A 26,607-nucleotide genomic window follows, 5' to 3' on the forward strand; every position below is an offset into this window, starting at 1 on the left:
CCAGGGGATGGCTGCCCACTCTCTATACAAATTCTTCCAGAGTTCCTGTCGTGGCTCAGTGGTTAACGAATCTGGCTAGGAACCATGAGGTTGAGGGTTCAATCCCTGGCCTCACTCAGTGGGTTAAGGATACAGCATTGCCGTGAGCTGTGGTGTAGGTCGCAGACGCGGCTCGGATCCCTTGTTGCCGTGATGTAGGCCGGCAGCTACAGCTCCGATTGGACCCCTAGCCTGGGAACCTCCATATGCCGCGGGAGCGGCCCTAAAAAGGACCAAAAAAAAAAAAAATTCTTCTGACACTTTCTCCCAGGTGTGTTGGGACCAGGTGCAGCGGTAGGGCAGGATTTTAAAAGACCAAATTGATCTGAAACACACCGTTCTCACTTTCTTCAGCTTTGTTCAAGGTTCCATCAGTGCCCTTCCCGGACCAGCTTCAGCGCTTTCTCTCCAACAACCACAGCCCACATAGACTAAGGGGCCTGGCCTCTCTGTGAGCCCCTATCTCGCTGACAAATGTTCACACTTGGGCATAATCTGTCTTATGTCAAGTTTCTCCCCCCAGCTATATTCCAGTTTGCTTAAAGACGGAGGCTATGTGGGAGCTCCTGTTGTGGCTCAGTGGTTAACGAATCTGACTAGGAACCATGAGGTTGCGGGTTCGATCCCTGGCCTTGCTCAGTGGGTAAAGGATCTGGCGTTGCCGTGAGCTGTGGTGTAGGCCAGCAGCTACAGCTCCTACTAGACCCCTAGCCTGGAGATGTCCATATGCCATGGGAGCTGCCCAAGAAATGGAAAAAAAAAAAAAAAAAAAAAAAAGACAGAGGCTATGTTGTGTTTTCCCTTTTTGTGGGGAATGGGGGGAGAGGCGGCATGGTACACTAGACCAACGCTGGGCACAAGGGAAACACACAAATACTTGGAAGAAATTATACTTTGGACAAACGGGATCACAAGATAGTATCCATAACTAGAAATGTTATCCAAGTAGTAATTTTCCAAGTTCACCTAAAAGCAATGTCTGAAGTCTGGAAATTCTTACCTTCCCATTCTCACTCAGGGGGTCTAGAGATCATAATATAAATCAGATCCAGATTCTTTGCTATTTTAAGTTAATACTTATCCTAGATGAGTGTCTATGTAAACAGAAATATCTAGCAGGCTCATGAAGACATCATTCTCCCGAGGAGAAACAAGACAGGTTTCCACTGACAGATGTGGTGCCCTTGAACATCTGCAAATCCTGCAGGAGAAGAAGACTCAACACGGCGGTTTTCCCTAAGGTTTTGGATCTTGCCCTATAATTGGTACTGACTTAGGACATCACTGAAAACACTGCTCTAACCCCAAAGATATTTACAAATACTAAACTCGAATTCTGTGCATCTGAGCAGCACAAAAGACCTATATCCTGTGCGACTAAAAATATACGTATACAGAGAACATTCACTGGACAGTAATAACTGGACCAGGACACCAACATAAAGGTGTCAGAGGACAATTAAAATGTATCATGGGGAGTTCCCGTCGTGGCGCAGTGGTTAACGAATCCGACTAGGAACCATGAGGTTGTGGGTTCGGTCCCTGCCCTTGCTCAGTGGGTTAACGATCCAGCGTTGCCGTGAGCTGTGGTGTAGGTTGCAGACGCGGCTCGGATCCTGCGTTGCTGTGGCTCTGGCGTAGGCTGGTGGCTGCAGCTCCGATTCAACCCCTAGCCTGGGAACCTCCATATGCCGCGGGAGCGGCCCTAGAAAAGGCGAAAAGACGAAAAAAAAAAAAATGTATCATGGGATAAAGAGAAAGTTAAAAGTTAGAGAGCTTGAGCCATGGGGTTTTGAAAGAGTGAAGGCAGGCAATTGCCAAAGGCCATCCGGGTAACGCCAATAACAAAGAACACATCTACACCCTGACAACACTCTTGGAGGAGGGAAGAAAAGAAAATCTCACTCCATGAGAACCGCTAGACCTCAGGGAGCTGCCTCCGAGTCGGTTACCTGTTAATACTGTCGTTTGCTACCTGGATTCCGCAGTCTATTTGCAGCACTGTTTTATAATCCACATATGCTTTCTGATACTGCTCTAAAGTTTCATAGGCCATTGCTCGTCGAAGAAGCGGCTTGACTGAGAATGGATGAAGTTCCAGAGCCCTGCAGGAAGACAGAAACATTACATGTCATTTGTTTTGAGAACTACTCTCTTACTTACGATAACTGAGTGTATGCGATAGTACTGGCCTCTCACATGCAGGCCTATCTGACATCTCACCATAGGAACCTAGCAACACACCACATCTTTCCCCTCAGTGAGACTGCGTGCCCTGGCAGCAGGCAGTGTCTCCCCATCCCACACCCCTCCCCTGAAAGGTGCTAACACAGCCCACCATGGCGCCAGGCCACACAGCAGGCTTTCCACAGGTTCTTGATATTGACAGATAAAAAGGAAATGTCGGAGTTCCTGTCGTGGCGCAGTGGTTAACGAATCTGACTAGGAACCATGAGGTTGCGGGTTCGGTCCCTGCCCTTGCTCAGTGGGTTGATGATCCGGCGTTACTGTGAACTGTGGTATAGGTTGCAGACTCGGCTTGGATCCGAGTTGCTGTGGCTGTGGTGTAGGCCGGTAGCTACAGCTCTGATTGGACCCCTAGCCTGGGAACCTCCATATGCCACGGGAGCGGCCCAAGAAATAGCAAAAAAAAAAAAAAAAAAAAAAAAAAAAAAAAAAAAAAAAAAAGGAAATGTCTTACTGGCACCTATCTATTGAGTAAGGCATCTCAGCACAGAACCACACAAAAAAAGTACATTACATTTTGAAAATCAGCTCTCTAAAACTTAATACAGTAGATTATGATTTCCTTGTTGCCAAAGGGCTTCAAAAATAGACCAGAGTGGGGAGTTCCCATTGTGGCTCAGCAGAAACAAACCCGACTAGTATCCACTGAGGCCTCGCTCAGTGGGTTAATAATCCAGCCTTGCTGTGAGCAGTGGTATAGGTCACAGATGCAGCTCGGATCTGATGTTGCTGTGGCTGTGGTGTAGCCGGTAGCTGCAGCTCCAATTCAACTCCTAGCCTGGGAACTTCCATATGCCCTTGCGGCCCTAAAAAACAGGAAAAAAAAAAAAAAAAAAAGACCAGAGGGAGTCAAGAAATTTATGACAATTTCTTGTACGTCATAACTTTTTAGCCTATGAAGTATTTCCAACATCATTAGAGATGTTATTTCAAGGTTATGCTCCTTGGTTTTGCTTGAAGTAACTGCTTAAATCTACCTCACTACTTAATGCACTTCATTATATTCTGAAAATAAAGCACACAATCAAAAGACTATTTACGAATGAGAACTACTATACTAACAAAACCAATGGAAACTTCAAGACGTACTCTGTGCAGAGATCCTATGAAGAGCCTACTTATTCCATAAGCCGCTAAGGCTCATCTATGCCAGACTGTCCACACTGGGGATCAGGTCTGCTCTTCTGGGAATTCTTAGGAACAGCAGTTTATGTATCAGACATTGAACGGGCTTCAGGAAAAGCCTGAGCGAGGGCTGCTTCACTCTCTTCCCAATAGAGACCTGCTGTCTATTCCTGCCTACAGCAGTCTGGCAAGGAGGAAGCTCCAACAGAACACCTGCTGGGCTGGTCACTGCAGATGTCCTCATTCAATGTCACAAGAAGTCTTCTAGGTAAATACTCAATAAGGTCATGCTGAGGTGAAGAAGTGGAGAGACACACGGCGCAATCTGTGCCTGTTCTTTCGAATCCAAGTTTTGGGAAAGTGAGGGCATTGCCAGTCCTGATCACCACTCTATTCCCAGTGCCCAGACCACTGGGGACCTCCTCCTGAATGAAACTTCAGGGGCCATGCTCTTTACACTCTTTCTACCACACACACACACACACACACACACACACACCAAAAATAAAGGAACTCAGAGTCACCTGCTACTCTGACTCCTTCCTAATTCTCTACCTTGTACTGATACTCGGCTGTACACATGGGTGTGTTCCTGGGCTCTGCACCACAGAAGCTGTGCTAGAAATGTCATTAAACGTAATTAGCTTCATTTCTTTGAAAAATAACCAACTTTTCTCTGCCTAGGTGTTAGATTTGGGGGCGATCTTAATTTTTCCAGGGCTGAATGTGCAGCACATGGAAGCTCCCAGGCTAGGGGTCAAATTGGAGCTGCAGCTGCCGGCCTGAGCCACAGTCACAGCAACATCGGATGCAAGCTGCATCTGAGAATTACACTGCAGCTCAAGGCAATGCTGGATCTTTAACCCACTGAGCGAGGTCAGGGCTCAAACCTGCATTCTCATGGATACTAGATGGGTTTGTAAGTCACTGAGCCACGACGGGAACTCTGTGCTATACTGGGTTTAAAATTTTTTTTCTGGAGATCCCATCGTGGTGCAGTGGAAACGAATCTGACTAGGAACCATGAGGTTTCGGGTTTGATTCCTGCCGTTGCTCTGTGGGTTAAGGATCCCAAGTTGCTGTGAGCTGTGTAGACTGCAAACACAGCTCGGATCCTGTGTTGCTGTGGCTCTGGAGTAGGCTGGCGGCTATAGCTCTGATTAGGCCCCTAGCTGGGAACCTCCATATGCTGCAAATGCAGCCCTAAAAAGACCAAAAAAAAAAAAAAATTTTTTTTTTCTTTGATAGGTATGTGTTACTTTTGTAATCAGTAGAAGTTACTTTTAAAATAAAATTAAAATCAATCAAAACTGCTCTAAAACTAAAAAGCAGGTTTCTGGGCATCAGGATCTATTACATGTACCACTGCCTTAAATCTACTTTAGTTTAATGCTTAGAGGATATTAACTACACGAACAATGATTATAAATACAGGTCATTAACACATGACTACCCTCATTTTTCCAAAAGCTTCCAACATCCAAGGTACTATTTACCCACATAAGGCTGACCTGAAGTAGGCATGGAATCTAAAACTGAGTGGAGTTCCCTTCATGGCTCAGTGGTTAACGAACCTGACTAGTACCTGTGAAGACTCAGGTTCGGTCCCTGGCCTTACTCAGTGGGTTAAGGACCCGGTATTGCTGTGAGCTGCAGTGTAAGTCACTGACACAGCCTGGATCCGAGTGGCTGTGGCTGTGGTGTAGGTCAGCGGCTATAGCTCTGATCTGACCCCTAGTCTGGGAACCTCCATATGCTGTAGGTACAGCCCTAAAAAGACAAAAAAAAAAAAAAAACCTGAATGAGATGACATTAATTTTTAGCATTCCCAGCCTGGAAAATGAAAGGCATTTTCTCTAACCACAATCCTGAAAATGAATGAGAGCTTCTAAATGGGAATTCCACTACGGGAAAAAAAAGAAAAGCACATCCATTCTTTCTTTCTTTTTCTTGTTTTGCTTTTTAGGGCCGCACCTCAGAGCTGAAGTGGCCAGCCTACGCCACAGCCACAGCAACTTGGGATCCTTAACCCACTGAGCGAGGCCAGGGATCGAACCCATATCCTCATGGCTACTAATGGGGTTCGAAACCACTGGGTCACAACAAGAACTCCCAGCACATCCATTCTTAAAAACAAACACAGAAAAATTTTAAACCAGGGTTTACAAAAGCTTAACTATTCAAGTTAACACAGTTAAGACTCTAAAGATCTTCTAATTTCAAGTCTGTCAGAGGGCCTTGAAGAGGCACAAAAGCAGAGAATCACTAGGCAACATTCATTTATACTTGCAATGGAAAGTCAGGTAAAGCGTTCTGGGGTGGTTTAGATAACCCAACAAGGTTCTCTGACAGATGGGAAAAGTGAAGACCTTTCTTTTAGCTGATAAACAACTATGAGAATAAAAGAAATTTCTAGAAATTATTATTATTTTTTTTTATTTTAAATCATTAGGTTTTAAACGTCTCTTAGGAGTCATAACCCTGTTCCATGCTTCACCTGGAAGCCTAACCTAGAAAGCTGGTGGGGGGCAGGGGAGGGGGAGAGTTATAGGGCAGGGCCCACAGCCCCTGAGCTGCTCGCACAATTCCTCACCTCCCAACAGCCATTCTCAATACACCAACCCCAAGGAAACTGCTCGGGGGAGGTGCTTCAGAGTAGGCCCTAGGAGTGCAGACACAATCAAATACGTCTCCCCCAAAATGTATAAAAAGTTATTCCATAGGTAAATCCAGGAAAATTATTTCATAGGTTTCCCCCTCTCCTTTATTTTAAATTTTGTGTCCCCCACCCTGGGAGGTTTTTCAATGTTTGAATCCTGCTACCACTCTTTTTTTTTTTTTTTTTTTTTTTCTGCTTTTTAGGACCGCACCTGCTGCAGCATATGGAAGTTTCCAGGTTAGGGGTTGAATTGGGGCTACAGCTGCCAGCCTACACCACAGTCACAGCAACTCAGGATCCAAGCCGCATCTGTGACCTGCACCACAGATCAAGGCAATGTCGGATCTTAAAGCACTGAGCAAGGCCCGGGATCCTCATGGATACGAGTCAGGTTTGTTTCCACTGCACCACAATGGGAACTCCTGCTACCACTTGTTTTGTACCAAAGACTCAAAACAACTTTCCAAGGAGCAAAGATAATTAACTGAAAAACCAGAAAATAGGCTTCCTTTAAAATGCATGCAATCATTGTTAGCAACATGGATGGACCTAGAAACTATCATGCTAAGTGAAGTCAGCCATACAATGAGACACCAACATCAAATGCTTTCACTGACATGTGGAATCCGAAAAAAGGTCAGACTGAATTTCTTTGCAGGACAGATGCTGACTCACATTGAAAAACTTATGGTCTCTGGAGGAGACAGTTTGGGGGTGGGTGGGGGGATGTGCTTGGGCTGTGGATGGAAATCCTGTGAAGTCAGATTGTTATGATCATTATACAACCACAGATGTGATAAATTCATTTGAGTAATAAAAAATATATAGTAATTAAGGGAAAAAATAAAATGTAAAAATAAATAAATAAATAAAAATAAAATGCATGCAGTCTTTTTGAGGTGAAAACACTCTTGTTTCTACTAATAATTGGTCCCTAATTTATGCAGATTTAAATACATCCACTCTTCAACATGTTTGAAAAAGCAAATCACGGTTCTGGCATTAAAACAAGTTTCAGAATCACTGCTTTAGGAGTTCCCATCGTGGCGCAGTGGAAACGAATATGACTTGGAACCATGAGGTTGCAGGTTTGATCCCTGGCCTCGCTCAGTGGGTTAAGGATCCGGCATTGCCATGAGCTGTGGTGTAGGTCACAGACTCGGCTCGGATATGGTATTGGTGTGGCTCTGGTGTAGGCCGACAGCAACATCTCCGATTAGACGCCCAGCCTGGGAACCTCCATATGCCGCTGGAGCGGCCCTATAAGGACAAAGGATTAAAAAAAAAAAAAAAGAATCACTGCTTTGGAGTAAAAACATCCACCCTCTGCCCCTGATGCTGAGAGTCACATTCCAGGTATCAAAGAGAATATTTAAGTAGGTCGGTTTCTAGAAAGGTCAGTACTGACCAGCAGAGCCAGATTCCTCAGCCTAGAACACAGCACTTAACTAAGGACACCTTACCTAAACCACCACCTCCTCCCAGCCTGCAGGCAATTTCCTGCTTTCCTCCAGGACAAACCTCCATTCTAGTTTCCCTGCTGCAGTCTCCTCTGTGACTTCCTCCCGGCACTACACTGAAACCCAATGCATTTTAGCAAGATGTCTGCCGCCTTAAATGATCTCACTTAAGGACCAAATAAGTCCACTGTTTTGCAGCAGCCCTACCTATAGGGGTCCCAGGTTTTAACTAAAGAGTCCCGAACTCTCTCACAGAAGGAAGACCTAACTAAGACTGAAGGGTAACATACTAGCAATCGACACTTGAACTGAAAGGTTCTTAGCTGCCAGTCACCACTTGTCTGATAATCTGTAAATTCACGTGGTCTCGTTACTTATTGGGCAGTGGCAAATATTTAGCAACTGGCTCTCCTGGGGAGAAAAATGCCCTGATTTTTGGCATTTGCCAATTGTCATGGTATTAGGACTCCAACCATGTCAGATTTCAACTACCAACTTGACTTTGACCAACTCACAAAAATCCTGAACGTGTAACCATTAGCTAGCGTGAGCTGGCACGAGGGCAGATGGGGTCTAGTGTCAGACCAAAGTGAATATATGTGTATCTATCATTTTAAATTTGAGTGTTAAAATTGGCAAAAAATCTAAGCAGGTCAACGCCTTCTTTTCAAAGTGCAGGCACAGCTACCAGCAGGTTTTTGACCCATAACAATAAACCGATACTATCAATGGGAAAAACAAACAAACAAAAAAACCTGTTCACCTTGTAATCAAGGTGTCCACATATGCTATTGTCCAAACGAGGGCCTCTGAGAGTGAAAGGGGTGATATTAATAATTTTACTAGACAACAGGGGTAAACCAGGACTGTGAGGGTCACATCAGTACACATGACTTCTTATTATTTAGATGCACTAATAGCAGTTTCTTTCCCAAGGGCTCCTGAAGCAGGTTTATTATTTAATGGTGAAAGAAGACACTTGTTATTCGTGTAAATATATTCATCCATCCTAGCACGTAACCTGTTGAGTACCATGGGTGACTGCTGTGCTGCAGGGATGCAACTCCATGTAAAACAGGATTCCTGAACGCACAAGTGCTTAAAATCCAATGCAGCAGATGAGCTGTACCTACAGGTATGTGAATGCTAATGCAAGCCTTACAGTCATGCACATGACCGGGAGCCTGATGTCACCAGGAAGGCAGAGAGGAGGGGGCAGGTGAGCAAGGGTTTCTGAAGCAAAGATGTGCAGAGGGCATTAGAGATAGTGGACCAAATGGGAGCAGAAAGTTTGTTTGGGGGACAGTGTGGGAACAGAGGAGCTTATAATTATCTAGAAGACTATACTGAGCCACCCAACACCTGTTGAAACAGTCTGTACAAAATAATGATTCAGGAAAAGTTATTCATATGCCACTGTGGATTGGAAGAGGCAGAGACTAGTTAGAAGGTTCTCCTCCAATGTTCTCGGAATGATGTGAGGAGTATGAATTAAGGACACGAAAAAAGTTTGCACAATCTTCCATAATTGTCTTCATATACATGACAGAACTTACGAATTGTATTAGCAAACACATACCTTAAATGCCTTAAGAAAGTAGACTCAGAGGCTGAGAATTTAGAAGGATATTAAAATTGCATTCATCACACTGAAATGATAATCTCTTGATAAACCTGAAATACGGGAGTTTACCTGTTACAATCTTGAATGCAGCCACTGCAGTTTCCGTCTTTTAGGTAACATGCTGCTCTATTTGAATATAAGATACTGAGATCATCTGCACTTCCACTTCCTAAAAGCACATTTAATTAAACACAGTTAAAATCCATTAGCGAAATCACAGTTCACCAGAATTAACAAGGCCACTGGGGTCTCCCGTGGGGCTGCGGTCCTACCGCCTACCGATGCTGCAGCTCCGAGCAGCTGCCGGTGCCCGCAGCGGGCACACAGGCCAAGCCCGTAAAGGGACAGACGCGGATAAGCCTCGTTCGGGCGCACGCTACCCGCACCAAAGCACTGCTCCGGGAGGTCAGTTCGCATCCGCTCTGCCCTAGGTTACCGGGAAGGAGCGTACAGAGCGAGCGCCTGTCATTCCGGCGGTGGCCTGCGGCTCTCCCGCGGTGGCCCCTCAGGTCCCGCGAGCCGCAGCCCGAGGGCCCAGAGCCCCGGCGGGCGCCGCTCCCTCACCTGCAGGCTCCAGCTGCGCGATCGCCGCCGAGTACTTGAGGGCCGCCTCGGCGAACTGCCCGTGTTTGAAAAGCTCGTTGCCCTGACTCTTCAGGCCGGCGGGGCCGACCGGGGCGACGGGCGCGGGTGGCAGGGTGGCGGGCTCCGGGAACGCACAGGCCGCGGGGTCCCCGGCGCCTCGCCTGCCGCCCGGGTGCCCGTTGGCGCCTCCCGCCGTCGCGGAGTCCCGCGTCTGGCCCCGCTTGTCGGCGCGGGCCTCTGGCGCCCGACCCCTTCGCGGCGCACCCCGATCCTGCCGCTTGCCGCCCTCACTCTTGCGGGTCAGCTTCTTCTGGATGTTGCCCATGGCGCGCGGGTCCGCGGCGCGCTCGGCTCCCGCCGGCTCCGCGGCCTCTGTAGGGAGTGGATGCGGGAAGTGAGTATTTGCATTACCAGCAGCAACTACCTCCGAGGCCGCTGGGGTGCCGGCGCAGGGGCGGTTCCCAGGGGCGAAGCCCGGCCGGGAGGGCCCGCCCATTGGGCGGAGTCCGGCAGTTCCGGCTCCTCCAGGGGCCGGTCCACTCGGAGGGTGGACCGTAGAGGCGGCGCTCCGAGCCCCAGTGGTTTTCCAGGCTACGGACAGAAGCCAAGCCCGGGTTTAACCCTTCAAACGCTGAAGAGCTTGGGACGTGAAAGCCAGCATTTCAAAATCATTCATTCCCTTCATCAAAGCATTTGTGACGAGGTAGATCTTAGAAAAGATGTACTTTTCTTCCATTTACAATCTACAAGTGAATGAAGTTCTAAGACTTGAATTCGATAATTGCTCCCAAAGTTAGGGCCCACTCTTCTTATGTTAAAGGACTGGGTAAAGATAATTTGGGGGCAGGGAAAGTCGCACTGTCTTTTAAGCCATTTAAAAGTGAATTTAGCAAAGAACTTACATAAAACAGGCACCTAGTTTTTAGTTTAAAATGAACCTTAAAAGGATAACTTGATCCCCTTGCTGTACAGTGGGAAAATAAAAAAATAAAGTATTTAAATCCAAAAAAAAAAAAAAACCTTAAAAAGACAGTAAAATTTCCATTACAATCCTTTCTTCAAACTTAAAAATTCCTTGTATCTTGATTGAAAGATTTCAGGTATTTATCAGGCATTAACGATTGATTATAGAATTGCTTTTTTTTTTTAAGGGCCACACTTACAGCATATGGAGGTTCCCAGGCTAGGGGTCCAGTCGGAGCTCCAAGTGCAGGCCTTTGCCACAGCCACAGCAACCTCAGATCCCAGTGGCATCTACCATCTACACCACAGCTCACAGCAACACCAGATTCTCAACCCAATGAGCTAGGCCAGGAATTGAACCTGCAACCTCATGGTTCCTAGTCAGATTCGTTAACCACTGCACCACGACGGGAAATCCCTAATCTGACTTTTAATGAATGTATTTCCTGTTCTGTTTATGAAAGGTAAAGCCAGAACTTGAAGCACAAAGACAGAGGAAATAGAAAACCACGAGTACGTAACTGAAAATCAGTGGATGGATGGTCAGTCACCTTAAGGCAAGCATGAGTATAAAAACACACTAAATAATGAACACAGTTTTCTATACAGCAGAATAACATCCAATTTTGGACCACTGGCCAAAAGAGGCTTAATTATTAAAACAATAACAAAAAGACAACTTACAGAATGCGAGAAAATAGTTTCAAATGATGCAACTGACAAGGGCTTAATATCTAAAATATACAAACAACTTATACAACTCAACAGCAAAAAAGCCAACAACCCAATGGAAAAATGGGCAAAAGACTTGAATAGACATTTCTCCAAAGAAAATATACAGATGGCCAGCAAGCACATGAAAAAATGCTCAACATCACTGATTTTACAGAAAAGCAAATCAAAACTACTATGAGGTACCATCTCACACCAGTCAGAATGGCCATCATTAATAAGTCCATAAATAACAAATGCTGGAGAGGGTGTGGAGAAAAGGGAACCCTCCTGCACTGTTGGTGGGAATGTAAGCTGGTGCAACCACCGTGGAAAACAGTACAGAGGTACCTTAGAAATCTATACATAGAACTACCATATGACCCAGGAATCCCACTCTTGGGCATATATCCAGAAAAAAACTTTCCTTGAAAAAAACACATGCATTCGTATGTTCATTGCAGCATTATTCACAATAGCCAAGACCTGAAAACAACATAAATGTCCACTGACAGATGAATGGATTAAGAAAATGTGGTATATATACACAATGGAATAGTATTCAGTCATAAAAAAGAACAAAATAGGAGTTCCCATCGTGGCTCAGTGGTTAACGAATCTGACTAGGAACCATGAGGTTGTGGGTTCGATCCCTGGCCTTGCTCAGTGGGTTGGGGATCCGGCATTGCTGTGAGCTGTGGTGTAGGTTGCAGACACAGCTCAGATCCCGTGTTGCTGTGGCTCTGCGTAGGCCGGCAGCTACAGCTCCGATTCAACCCCTAGCCTGGGAACCTCCATATGCCACGGGAGAGGCCCAAGAAAAGGCAAAAAGACAAAAAAAAAAGAAAAGAAAAAAAAAGAAATAATGCCATTTGCAGCAACATGGATGGAACTAGAAACTCTCATACTAAGTAAAGTAAGTCAGAAAGAGAAAGACAAATACCATATGATATCACTTATATCTGGAATCTAATATACAGCACAAATAAACCTTTCCACAGAAAAGAAACTCATGGACTTGGAGAACAGCCTTGGGGTTGCCAAGGGGGAGGGGGAGGGATTGGGGTGGATGGGAATCTGGGGTTAAGAGATGCAAATATTGCCTTTGGAATGGATAAGTAATGAGATCCTGCTGTATAGCACTGGGAACTATAACTAGTCACTTATGATGGAGCATGATAATATGAGAAAAAGAATGTATGTATGTGTGTGTGACTGGGTCACCTTGCTGTACAGTAGAAAATTGACAGAACACTGTAAACCAGCTATTATGGAAAAATAAAAAGCATTAAAAAAATAAAAAGATTACCTTGTTATAGTGATAAATCCCCAGATTGGACCCAGTAGAATTATTGGAGCAAGGCTCCAGTACTCTTCATCTGGTACCTGCTGCTCAAATCCCAGCCAGCATAAAAATGGATGGAGGCAGTCATCCTTGTCGTGGCTCAGCAGGTTAAGAATCTGACTAGTATCCATGAGGATGCAGGTTCGACTCCTGGCCTCACTCAATGGGTTAAGTTCTGGCATTGTCATAAGCTGTGGCTGGGATCTGACTTTGCTGACGCTGTGGTGTAGGCCAGCAGCTGTAGATCCAATTCCACCCCTAGCCTGGCAACAAACATAGGCCACAGGTGTGGCCCTAGAGAGAAAGAAATAAAATAAAATGGATGGAAGCATAAATCAGTGTCAGGAGATATAATGGACAGCTAGTATTATTTTCTATTCCTTTGGTTATCCCCTCATGTCTAGCCAATTACCAAATAGCTGCCATTTATTTAGAACTTAATATGCATCAAGCCTTTACACACATTATCATTTTCCATTATCATTAATCCTCATACCATGTATTATTCCCACATTACAAATGAAGCAAGGGCTGTACAGCAGAAATTGACAGAACATTGTAAATCAACTATAAACAAAAAGAAACAAGGGAGACACAAGGAAGAAGCTAAGGCATCCACTTAAGCACGGAGAGCTGGAAGCCAACATAACTGGGATTCAAATGAAATGAACTAAATGCAAAGCTCTGCCTCTTTCCTTAAGACTGAAATGCCCCTGGAACATTTACCTGCCAAGATAAGCAGAGGCCCAAATATGAAAGACCTGTGAGTCCTGTTGAGTATTCTGCTACGTGTGAGATAGTCCAGAGTTGTTGTTCAGGAGGTGGCTCCAAATGGAAATCAGAGGGGGCTTTGCCTAGAGACACTGACTTAGGAATTGCTGGCATAAGAAGGATCAGCGAAGTCTGGGTGTGGATGGAGTCACTGAGATCTTCCAAAGGATGCCTGAGAAATAAAATACTTAAAGGATAATCACAATCTCCAGTGAAAATGGAAGAGAACCTAAATATGAGAGAAAAAAACAGGAGGGTGTATTGCCTCAGAAACCAAGAAAAAATAGTATTTCAGGGAGAAAGGAGTCAACAATAACAAATATCAAAGATAGGAATGGCCAACAGTGTTGACCGCATAAGAATTAAGAAGAACCATTGGATCTAAAGACCACAAAGACTTCAGTGGCCTTGGGTGGGGTGGTTTGGGGAGCTGGTAGATATAAAAATCCTCAATGAAATACTAGCAAACTGAATCCAAGAGCATGCTGAAAGGATTATATACCATGACCAAATGAAACTTACCTCAGGAACGGAAGAGTAATTCAACAGAAGGAAATCAATCTATGCAACACATGACGTGAATAAAACAATGGGGAAAAAACCACATGATCATAAATGGCACTGAAAAGGAACTTGACAAACACCCAACACTCTTTCTGAGTGATAAAAACCACTCAGAAAACTAGAAACAGAAGTAAAATTTCTCAACATGATAAAGCACCTTTATGAAAAAATCACAGCTAAAATCATACCCAATAGTAAAACCCTGAAAGCTTTCCCCTGAAGCTCAGGAATGAGACAAAGATACTGTTTTCACTGTAGCTACTGAACATTATACTGAGAGTTGTAGCCTGATCAATTAGGCGAGAAAAAGAAGTAAAAGACATCCATATTGGAAAGGAAAAAATAAAACTATTTCTATTCACAGATGACATGATTATATACAGTCAGATTCTTTAGGTTCTATATTTGTATACTTTGTATATATAAATGCAGGTATATTCCCAAAAAATACATCCCCCCCACACACACAAAAACCACTGCTAGAGCTCATAAGCAAATTCAGCAAAATTTCAGAATATGAGATCAACATATAAGAATGAGTTGTTTCCATATACAGTCAACAATCCTAAAAGAAAATTACAAGAACAATTCCAAAGGAATAAAATATTTAGGAATAACTTTAAACAAGGTGGTGAAAGACACTCAAAGCTATTAAACATTGCTGAAATAAATTAAATAAATGAAAAGGTATCTTCTTAATCATGGACAGAAAAACAATGTTAAAATATCAATACTATCAAAAAGGTCTACAGATTCAGCATCATCCCTATCAAAACTCCAGTCTTTTTGGTAGAAATGGAAAAGCTGACCCTCAAATTCATATGGAATTCAAGGGGCCTACAATAGCCAAAACAAACAACCTTGAAAAAGAAAAAACACAGGGCTTAGACCTCAGATTTCAAGAAAACCACAGTAATTAAAAGTGTGGGACTGACAAAAGGACAGGCACACAGACCAATGAAACAGAGAGTCCAGAAATAAACCCATACATGTATGGCCAACTGATTTTTTTTAAGGTAAAATATGTTTTAGTTTCTATCAAATGCAAATCAATGTAAGAGTACAATGAAGCTTCTAAAAACCACAGATATGGACCATGTCAGTCAGTCCATCACTCAGTTGTTGGTTTGTTTGTTTTGAGGTATAGCTGATTTACAGTATTATATTTCAGGTGTACCTCAGTGATTCGCAATTTTTAAAGATTATGCTCCACTTATACTTACTATAAAATGGTGCCTCTATTCTTTGTGCTGCATGTACTAGTAGCTTACTTACTTTATACACAGTAGTTTCTACCTGTTAATCCCCCTACCCCCCCCTTTCCCTCTCCTCTCTAGTAACCACTAGTTTTCTTTTTTTCTTTTATTTAGGGCCACACTTGCAGCATATAAACGTTCCCAGGGTAGGGGTTGAATTGGAACTACAGCTGCTGGCCTATGCCACAGTCACAGCAATGCCAAATCTGAGCCGCTTCTGTGACCTAGGCCACAGCTCATGGCAATGCCAGATTGTTAACCCACTGAGTGAGGTCAGGGATCAAACCTGCGTCCTCATGGATACTAGCAGGGTTTGTTTCCACTGAGCTACAGCAGGAACTCCAACACTTCACTTCTTTTTATGGACAAATAATATTCCATCGCATGGATAGTATCGCATTTTTTCTTTATCCAGTAATCAGCTGATGGACATTTGGGTTCTTTCCACTTTGGGGCTATTATGAATAATGCTTCTATGACCATTCAGTATAAGTATTTTTAGTGTGTTTATGTGTGTGTGAGAACATGTGTTTTTAATTTTCTTGGTTATATACCTAGGAGTGGAATGAATACTGGGTTATATTGCAACTCTATGTTTAACTTCTAGAGGAACTGTGAGACTGTTTTCCAAAGTGGCTGTGCCACTTTATATTCCCAGCACAATTAATCATCAGAGAAGGGCAAATCAAAACCACAATATCACCTCACAACCATCAGAATGGCTATTATCAAAAAGACCAAGCTCAAAACAAACAAAAAAACAAAAACAAAAACAAAGAAAAAACCCCTGTGGGTGCATCCCTAAAAAGACAAAAAAAAAAAAAAAAGATAACAAATAACAAGTGTTAGTGAAGATGTGGAGAAAATGTACCTTTGTGCACTGTTTGTGGGAATGTCATTAAAGCCAGTATGGAAAACAGTACAGAGGTTCTCAGAAAAATTAAACATAGAGCTACTGTATGATCCAGCAATTCCACTCCTGGGTATTTAACCAAGGAAAACAAAAACATTGCTTAGAAAAAAAAAATCTATGTTCATTGCAGCATTATTTATAATAGCCAAGGTATGGAAGCAACTAAGTCCCCATCAACAGATGAGTGGATAAAATATTGTGGTATATGTATATACACACATGCACAAATATATACACAGTGGAATTTTACTCAGCCATGAAAAAGAATGAAATCTTGCCATTTGTGACAACGTGGATAGACGTAGAAGGTATTACACTTAGTGAAGTAAGTCAGACAGAAAAGCAAATGGTGTATTATTTCACTTATATGTGGAATGTAAAACACTAATGAACAAACATAATAAAACAGAAACAGTCATAGATTCAGAGAACGGGTGGTTGCTTGAGGAGAAGGAGCTGAGGGGAGGAGAGAAAAAGGTGAGAGGAAGAGATACAAACTTCCAGTGGCAAAATAAATGAGTCACATATATGAAAAGTACAGTGAGGAGAATATAGCCAATAATTACATTTTCATACGGTGACAGATCATAACTAGATTTACTGTGGTGATCATTTTAAAATGTATAGCAACATGGAATTACTACGTTGTATAAGAGGAACTAATATATTGTTGTAGATCAATTATACTTCAAAACCAAATAAACAAACTAATAGAAAAAGAGATCAGCTTTGTGATTACCAGAGGTAGGGAGAGAGGGGAGGAAGAAGTGGATGAAGGCGGTCAATAAGTAGAAATCCCTGGAGTTCCCGTTGTGGCTCAGTGGTTAACGAATGCAACTAGGAACCATGAGGTTGCAGGTTCAATCCCTGGCCTCACTCAGTGGGTTAAGGATCCTGCATTGCTGTGAGCTGTGGTATAGGTCGCAGACTCAGCTCGGATCCCGCGTTGCTGTGGCTCTGGCATAGGCTGGCAGCTACAGCTCCGATTAGACCCCTAGCCTGGGAACCTCCATATGCCGTGGGAGCGGCCCTAGAAATGGCAAAAAGAGAAAAAAAAAAAAAAACAGTAGAAATCCCCAGTTATGAGAAATAAGTACTAGTGATGATAAACACAATAAACATAATTAATGCTATTATATATTACATATGAAAGGTAAGAGAATAAACCCTAAGAGTTCTCATCATAAGGAAATTTCTATTTTAAAAAGTTTGTATCTATATGAGATGATGGATGGTTTCTAAACTTACTGTGATAATCATTTCATGATGTATGTAAGTCAAATCATTATGCTGTATATCTTAAACTTTATACAGTACTGATATCAATTATATCTCAATAAAACTGGAAGAAAAAAAAAGGAATAAAGTACTGATACTGATATATACTGCAACATGGATGAACCCTGAAAATATTATGCTAAGTGAGAGAAGCCAGACACAAAGGACCACATATTGTATGATTCCACTGACATGAGAGATTCAGAATAGGCAAATCCAGAGAGACAGAGAGTAGATGAGTGGTTGCCAGGGGAAAAGGAAATGGTGATGCCTGCTAATGGGTACGGGATTTCTTTTTGTGATGATGAAAATGTTCTGGAATTAGACAGTGATTAGGGGTGTGCAATCTTATGAGTATACTAAAATCCATTGAATTTATAAAGGATGAATTTTGTGACATTTGAATTACATCTCATTTTTTAAAAGAGTGCTTATTTTACCTTACCATGGATAACAAAAAATATTTTTCCCCCATCTTGACCAATCTGATGGAAGACAAAAGATTCTATATTTAATTTTCATCTTTTTATTAGCAAGACAAAATATGTTGATCATTTAATTTCCTCATTAGTGATTTATCTGTTGACACACTTTGCTCATTTTAGTTTTAGGGTCTTTAACGTTGTCTTACTGTTTTGTAAAAACTCTTCAGATTACAAGTTCATTAACCCCTTCTATTTTCCTAATTTGTCATTTGCCTTTTAATTTTTTTTATGTCACCTGTCTTCTACACGTTTTTCATTTTTGAATAATCGAAATCATTCACTTTCTCTTTATGATTTTGTCTATTCTTTTAACACTTTGAAACTCTATCTTTCCCCTTTACTGATCCCACAAATTCTAGGACAAGAGAAATATTCATCTGTATTTTCTTCTTCTGTTTGCTAATTAATTTTCTTATACTTCATTTTTTAAGTGAGGAATAAGCAACAACACTGCAGGGGAATCTAGATGCTTATTTTCCTGTGATGGCCCCTTCTAGATGCGCTCTACCCGGGAAGAGAAAATAGAAGGGAAGATCCCGAGAAAGCCCATGAACCCAAACCCCAGCCTGGCAAACAGGCAGGTGTTTCTTCTGCATCCTTGGAAGGACAGGTAAAGAAAGTCTATCAATTGTCTTATCTCAGTACCTGACACAGAGTAGGTGCTCAGTAACTGTCAGCTGTTAAATTAAATCCTTTGGTTATGTTATACCTCAGTCTGGATGAACTGGGCCTGGCCAACCCAAATGGAGCCCGCGGGGGAGCAGCATGATCCGCGCAGGTTAGAACACGCGAATGGCTGCATTTTCCCACGGTCTTCAGGGCTCCATACCTCATACCCCACAATGACTGAGAATTCTTTTTCAGAATGTGGCGAGATGGGGACCCACAGGCAGAGTCCAACTTGATAACCTCCCTCTGGGCTCTCACATTATTTTCCTAAAAGTGACTTGCATTTTTCCTGTCTTGTCCAAAGCTCCAGGACCTCTTTTTACATGTCACATAACAATGGCACTTGGGTGGAGGTGAACGTGAGATCATTCCATTGATCTTATTTCATCTTAAAAGGACCACTTCTGGTCTTCCAGCCATTCACTCTACCTAATCTTCATTTGCTTTCCTAATAAAAGGGAACTAACTTGTCTTAAATTTTATATTCTTCCTATCAGGACACGTGTTTTCTAAGCCTTCATATCTTTATATGTTACCTGATCTGTAAAATAATTATTGGGAGGCATGAATGACAGGGTCAGAAAGGATTCTCTTAAAGTTCTGGCTACTTGCAGATCTGAATGGGACTACGGCTTCTCTATGGAACTTACCTTACGGACACCTACTTGACTCCAAGAGAAACGTGTCCACCTGTTAAGTGATGCTACACTACAACACTTCTCAGATTTTTAATCATGAAAATGTGTTCATTTTTTTTCCTGTTTATCTCTATTAGGAAGGAGGGTAATTTTAGTATATTTTTTGAGATATAACTGACATAGAGCATTGTGTAAGCTTAGGTTTTACAATGTGGTGATTTGATACACATATCCATTACAAAATGATGACCACAATAAGGTTACCTAACACATCCAATTACCTCATAGAACTACTTTTTGGTTGGTAGTAGCAATATTTAAGATCTACTCTCAGCAGCTTTCAGGTATGTTAACTATGCTGTGTATCTGATCCCCAGAACTTATTCATTTTATAGCTGGAAGTATATACCTTTGACCAACTTCTCCCCAATACCCCAAGTCCTCAGCCCTGGGCAACCACCATTCTACTCTCTATTATTACGAATTTGGCTTTTTAAAGATTCCTCATGTAAGCAAGATTATACAGTATTTGTCTCTGTCTGACTTATTTCACTTAGCCATAATACACTCAAGGTCCATCCAGGCTGTCGAAAGTGGCAGGAATTCCTTCCTTTTTATGGCTGAGTAATATTCCTCCCCCCCCCCCCGTGTGTGTGTGTGTGTGTGTGTGTGTGTGTGTGTGTGTAACACTTTCTTTACTTATTCTTTGATGGAGATTTAGGTTATTTCCACATCTTGGCTATTAGGAATAATGTTGCAATGAATGCTGGATAACTCTCTGAGAGTGATTTCATTTCTTTTGGACATACACCCAGAAGTGGGATGGCTAGATCATATGATAGTTCTGTTTTTAATTTTTTGAGGAACCTCCATGCTATTTTCCACAGTGGCTGCATTTCCAAAGCACGCAAGAGTTCCCTTTTCTCCACCCTTGCTGACACTTGTGAAACTCTCATCTTTTGACCATAGTCATTCAAACAAGTGTGATGGGATACCTCACTGTGGTTTGATTTTCATTTCCCTGATCATTACTGATGTTGAGCACCTTTCCTTGGACCTGTTGGCCATTCGAATGTCTTCTTTGGAAAAATGTCCCAAAGAAGTTCCTCTGCTTATTTTTGAATCAAAACTGATCATACTAGTCTTTAACTTGCTTGCTTCTCAACATTGACTCAGCCTCTAAGAGTTCTTGATGCATCAGTGAGCACAAGAGTAGAAAAGCACTAAATTATACCTGTTTCTTTTTAGGGCCACATCTGCAGCATAAGGAGGTTCCCAGGCTAGGGATGGAATTGGAAGCTGCAGCTGCTGGCCTGTGCCATGACCACAGCAATGCCAGATCCGAGCAGCATCTGTGACCTGTGGTGCAGCTTGTGGCAATGCCAGATCCTTAACCCACTGAGTGAGGCCAAGGATCCAACCTGCATCCTCATGGATGGTAGTCGGTTTCTTAATCCACTGAGCCACAATAGCAATTCCTACACCCATTTCTTTGACAGTGTAGCCTGGTGATGTTCAGCCTTGTTTTTTATAGAATTTATACTTTCTTAGTTGGCTTCCAATTTTAAGAGATAGACTTTGGCATCTCAAAGATTTGGAGCTATATCTTAACCATATGACTTATAAACTGTGCAAATGTGGCAAATAACCTAAGCTTCCACTGCCTAATCTATAAAAGCATGGCTAGTTACAGCATCCATGAGGATTAAATGAAATAACCTATGTAAAGCACTTTCATAGTTCTTGGAGTTCCCGTGATGATGCAGTGGTTAACGAATCCAACTAGGAACCATGAGGTTTCGGGTTCGGTCCCTGGCATTGCTCAGTGGGTTAAGGATCCGGCATTGCCGTGAGCTGTGGTGCAGGTCGCAGACTCGGCTTGGATCCCACGTTGCGGTGGCTGTGGTGTAGGCCGGCAGCCACAGCTCCGATTGGACCCCTAGCCTGGGAGCCTCCATATGCCACAGGAGCAGCCCTAGAAAAGGCAAAAAAAAAAAAAAAAAAAAAAAAAAAAAAAAGGCACTTTCATAGTTCTTGAAATATGCTAAAATTTCCAAAAGAAGTAATGAGAAGAGTAGTTTCTGTCCAGACAGAGTAACATACTCCACCCTGTCTCTCACACTGAATGCAACTAAAAACCCGGGATAGAATTCACAGAGCAGTTAGAGGAGGCCACTGAAGAGTAAACGGTAGCAGGCTGATTGGCAAAAGGAACTAGAATTTGAAATACCCCCCAAACAGCAGTGAATTTCTCATTGTTCTTTCCTCTGATGTCTCCTAGCCTGGATCAAAGGCAGTCCAATACCCAGAACTGTGCACTCGGTATAGACAGAAAGGGCTTCAGCAGATGCCCTCTATCATTTCTCTGAGGCAAAGAGAGAGTTGGCCCCACTGGGGGAAATACCCTATTTCTTTCTATTTGCTTGCTTTGTTTTTCCTTCCTCTCCAATCCAAGCTCCCAGGCAACCCTTGAGCAGCAGCAGTAGCAGGAGCAGCCAAGTATATACCTAAAACTTTGAGGGAGAGAACTGTTATCTCTGGTCAGATGGAATGTCTCAAGAATGCCTGCACTGCTTTTTTTCCCCTCTCTCTCATCCTCTTGCCGAGGAATCCTGGAGGCACACAGTCATGGGAAGTATACAGCAGAATTGAAGTGAGCCTTTCTAGCCAGAGGAAGAGGAAGGAAAGCCTCTGGGAGCCAGAAAGAGTAGGCAAGAATCACAGAGAGGAGGGAACTCAAGAAAACAACTGCATAAAATTGTATGCAAAATGAGCTCACACTTCAGACGATCCATATGCATAACATTTTTTTTCTTTTTACTGTCTCACCTGCGACACATGGAAGTTCCTGGGAAAGGGGTCACAGCCAGAGTAACGCCAGGTCTGAGCTGCATCTGCAACCCACACCACAGCTTGCAGCAATGCCAGATCCTTAACGCACTCAGCAAGGCCAGAGACCAAACCTGCATCCTCATAAACACTATGTTGGGGTTTTTTTGTTTGTTTGTTTTTTGCTTTTTAGGGCTGCACCTTCGGCATATGGAAGTTACCAGGCTAGGTATTAATTTGGAGCTATAGCTGCTGGCCACAGCCATAGCAATGATGGATCTGAGCCGCATCTTCTACCTACACCACAGCTCACAGCAACACCAGATCCTTAACCCACTGAGTGAGGCCAGGGATCAAACCCCAATCCTCATGGATCCTAGTCGGGTTCATTAACTGCTGAATCCTTTGAAGAGAACTTCTATGTCGGGTTCTTAACTTGCTGACACACAACAGGCACTACCATATTCATAAATTTGACCCTAAACATTATACCAAAAATTTTGAGAAGTGAATTACAGAGGAAACCATTGACCAGTCCCCAGCTGATCATGGGGTGGTACATGGAGGGACCGATCCAAATAGGGCTGCAAAGGTTCTGAAACTAAACTAACATTAGAACCATAGTCCATAAAATCCGGGTAGGAAAACTGTTACCCAAAACTATATAAAAAATATAAAAACTCTATCTCAAGGAAAAAAAAAAAAAAAAAAAAAAAAAAAGGAGTTCTCTTGTGGCTCAGATGGTTAAGGATCCCATGTTTTCACTGCAGTGGCTTGGGTTGCTGCTATGGTGCAGGTTGGATTCACGGCTTAGAAACTTTCATATGCTGTGGGCATAGCCAAATTTATATACATATAAATATAAATAAATGCACACACATACATATATATATACACATATCTATATATATAAATAGATATATAAAAACTCTCAAAATTCAATAAGATAACAACCCAGGAGTTCCCTCATGTTCTAGCAGTTAAGGATCTAGCCTTGTCACTGCTATGGTGCAGGTTCAGTCCCTGGTCTGGGACCTTCTGCATGCTGCAGGCATGGCCAAAATAACAACCCAATTTAAAAAACTGGTAGAATAATTTCAACAGGTACTTCACCAAAAATGATATAGACATGACAAATAAGCACATGAAAAGATGCTCAATATCATCAGCCATTAGTAAAATGAAAATTAAGACCACAGTGACAAGCCACCGTACACCTAATAGAATGGCTAAAAATACTTCTTTTTTTCTTTTTTTTCTTTTTTTGTCGTCTTTGCCTTTTCTAGGACTGCTTCTCACGGCATATGGAGGTTCCCAGGCTAGGGGTCTAATCGGAGCTGTAGCCACTGGCCTACACCAGAGCCGAGCCGCGTCTGCAACCTACACCACAGCTCACGGCAATGCCGGATCCTTAACCCACTGAGCAAGGCCAGGGATCGAACCTGCAACCTCATGGTTCCTAGTCAGATTCGTTAACCACTGCGCCACGATGGGAACTCCTGAAAATATTTTTTTAAATAAAATACTGAATGCTGGCAACAATGTGAAGCAGCTAGAACTTGCATGTGTTGTTAATGGGAAGGCAAAATGGTACAGCTCCCCCTGCCCCCAATGATTAAACAGTACAGCCATTCTAGAAAACAGTTAACAGTTTGTACTTTTTAAAAATAAAGTTAAACATATACTTGCCATGTTACCCAGCAATCCCAATCTTGGTATTTACCCTAGAGAAATGAAAACATACGTTCACCCAAAACCCTGTGCATAAATGTTAATAAGTATTATATATATTATATGTTTATAAGTATTATATTATGTTAATAAGTATTATATATAATACTATTATATATTATATATTCATAAATAAAAAATACTGGGAAAAAATCCAAATGTCCTTGAAGAAATGGAGGGATAAACAAATTTTGGTGTATCCATATAATAGAATACTACTCGGTAATAAAAAGGAATGAACCCAAGATACGTGCAGCTACATGAATGAATCTCGGTGACATTTTGCTAAGTGAAGGAAGCTACTCTCAAAAGTTACATATTCTTGGAGTTACCGTCGTGGCTCAGTGGTTAACGAATCCAGCCGGGAACCGTGAGGTTGCGGGTTCGATCCCTGGCCTCGATCAGTGGGTTAAGGATCCAGCGTTGTCGTGAGCTGTGGTGTAGGTCACAGACGTGGCTTGGATCCCGTATGGCTGTGGCTGTCCAATAGCTCTGATTAGACCCCTAGCCTGGGAAACTCCATATGCCATGGGAGTGGCCCTAGAAAAGGCAAAAAGACCAAAAAGAAAAAAAAAAAGTTACATATTCTCTGATCCCATTTACATGGCATTCTGGAAAAGGTAAAACTATAGGAAGAGAGAACAGATCAGTGGTTTCCAAGGTTGAAATGAGGAAGGGTTTGGCTAAAAGGAAAGGAAAAAGGAGTTTCTGGTGTGATGAAATTGTTCCTGACTGTGGCAGCAGTGGTTACATGAAATTATACACAAGTTCAACTGTATGCCAAAAAGTCCATTTTCAATATACATAAATTTTTAAAATAAATTAAAATACTACAGTTTATACTCTATCTTGCTCCAGATAAGATTAAAATGATTTCCTTTAAGAGTAAGATGCTTGGCTAATTATCTTAAGCTAAACATAAACCCTAAGAAAAACACTGGCTGCCAGAGCTCACTTAAAAGGCGAGCCTCAATCCCTGAGAGCTGTTTACCTTATTTCCCCCTCTTTTTATCCTTCTGATGCTCTCTCTGCCTTCCCCCACTCTCTCTGGTGCTCTACTTTATGTCTCCTCTTCTCTCTCTTTTCTCTCATCCATGCTTTTGTTTTTATCCTAGCTTAACAGATCATATTTTATTTTTTTATTTATTTATTTTTGTGTGCCTTTTTTGTTTGTTTGTTTGTTTTTTGCCTTTTCTAGGGCTGCCCCAGGGGCATATGAAGGTTCCCAGGCTAGGAGTCCAATCTGAGCTGTAGGTTTGTCCAATCAGAGCTATAGATTTGTCCAATCAAACCTACACCACAGCCACAGCAACACCAGATGCGAGCCACGTCTGCAACCTACACCACAGCTCACAACAACGCCGGATCCTTAACCCACTGAGCAAGGCCGGGGATTGAACCTGCAATCTCATGGTTCCTAGTCGGATTCGTTAACCACTGAGCCACAACAGGAACCCCAACACATCATATTTTAATCTGAGGTATACAGTTTACACTATATTTTACCATTGAAAAATAAAGTTATACTCCTTTTTTTTTTAATTGAATGTATTGAACATTTTCTATTTCTCTCTCAAAGTTAAAATATTCTGTCAAATTACCTGTGAATGATTTTCAAAGTTGACATTTCCCCCTTAATTGCTCAGGAGCTCTCAAGAAAAAAGAAAAACTTCTCCCCCCCTCCACCTCCACCCCAGTCAAGTGAAAAGGCAGATCTTTTTCCTTAAGGCTGATATAACTTTCCTTGTTTTATATCATGAAGATTAAGCTCTACATAGTCTAGGTTATTTTTAATTACATCAAAAGTGAAATTGCACATTAAAAAATTTTTTTGAGGAGCATGCATAGCAATTTTCCAACAGCACATTCATTTTTAGGTAAACAGCCCCTGGGAAGCCGACACATTTGCTGCAACCAAAGAGCTACATAGAAAAGGATCATTTACGAGGCTGATTAAAGCTTAACTTGCAAATGGTTGGTTTCACATGGATATAGCCATTTACATTTAAGAATAATAATCATGAATTGAGCACTAGAAAAGATGTCAGATTAAGAAGAAAAATGCATTTGGGAGATTATACTAAGAAAAAAACTTTGGACTTCCCATTGTGGCTCAGTGGGTTGAGAACCCAACATAATGTCCTGGAGGATGTGGGTTTGATACCTGGCCTCTCTCAGTGGGTAAGGGGTCTGGTGCTGCCACAAGCTGGGGCGTAGGTTGTAGGTGAAGCTTGGATCTGGTATTGCTGTGGCTGTGGTGTAGGCCAGCAGCTGCCACTCTGATTCAGCCCCTAGCCAAGGAGCTTCCATATGCATATGCCACAGGTGTGGCTGTAAAAATGAAAAAAAAGAAAAAAACTTTAACAAGACTTATTGTGGTGACCAATTCACTATAAATATATAAATTTATGATATATGTATATATATTATATATTTAATATAAATATAAGTATATTTATATTTAAAATAAATATATATTATATATTTATAATAAATATAAATAATATATATTTTATATTAATATATATAATATATAATCATATATTTCTTTTTTCTTTTTTTAGCCACCCTGCTGCATATGGAGTTCCTGGGCCAGGAATCAGATCCAAGTCACAGTTGTGACCTAAGCCACAGCTGTGGCAACACTGGGTCCTTGAACCCAAGGACCCTGGCTGGGGACTGAATCTGCATCCTGGAGCTGCAGAGATGATGACA

General features: G+C 42.3%; 1 protein-coding gene across 10 annotated transcripts in view; it reads right to left on the reverse strand.

Annotated features, from left to right (window-relative positions):
* The window catches only part of SPAG1 (sperm associated antigen 1), a 98,343-nt gene that overhangs the window by 23,443 nt on the left and 48,293 nt on the right, over positions 1-26,607 (reverse strand). For 6 of the 10 annotated variants that reach the window (XR_014843549.1, XM_085021990.1, XM_021089046.2 and 3 more), the window contains 3 exons: positions 9,719-10,111; positions 9,224-9,323; positions 1,992-2,144 (listed from right to left, as the gene is read on the reverse strand). Coding sequence is in view for 7 of the 10 variants with exons in the window: in XM_085021990.1 (XP_084878116.1) it covers positions 1,992-2,144; positions 9,224-9,323; positions 9,719-10,111 (646 nt within the window). In the remaining 3 variants the exon portion in view is untranslated. Of the gene's footprint in view, positions 1-1,991; positions 2,145-9,223; positions 9,324-9,718; positions 10,112-18,670; positions 18,880-26,607 lie in introns of those variants that run through there. The other 4 variants (XR_014843550.1, XM_085021992.1, XR_014843551.1 and 1 more) reach the window with 3 other exon arrangements.

This window comes from Sus scrofa, chromosome 4 (assembly GCF_054392235.1).
Source record: "Sus scrofa isolate SSC_HxYL_T2T_F1_AM1 chromosome 4, Sscrofa_HxYL_maternal_Yorkshire_Landrace_v2.0, whole genome shotgun sequence".
Taxonomy (NCBI): Eukaryota; Metazoa; Chordata; class Mammalia; order Artiodactyla; family Suidae; genus Sus; species Sus scrofa.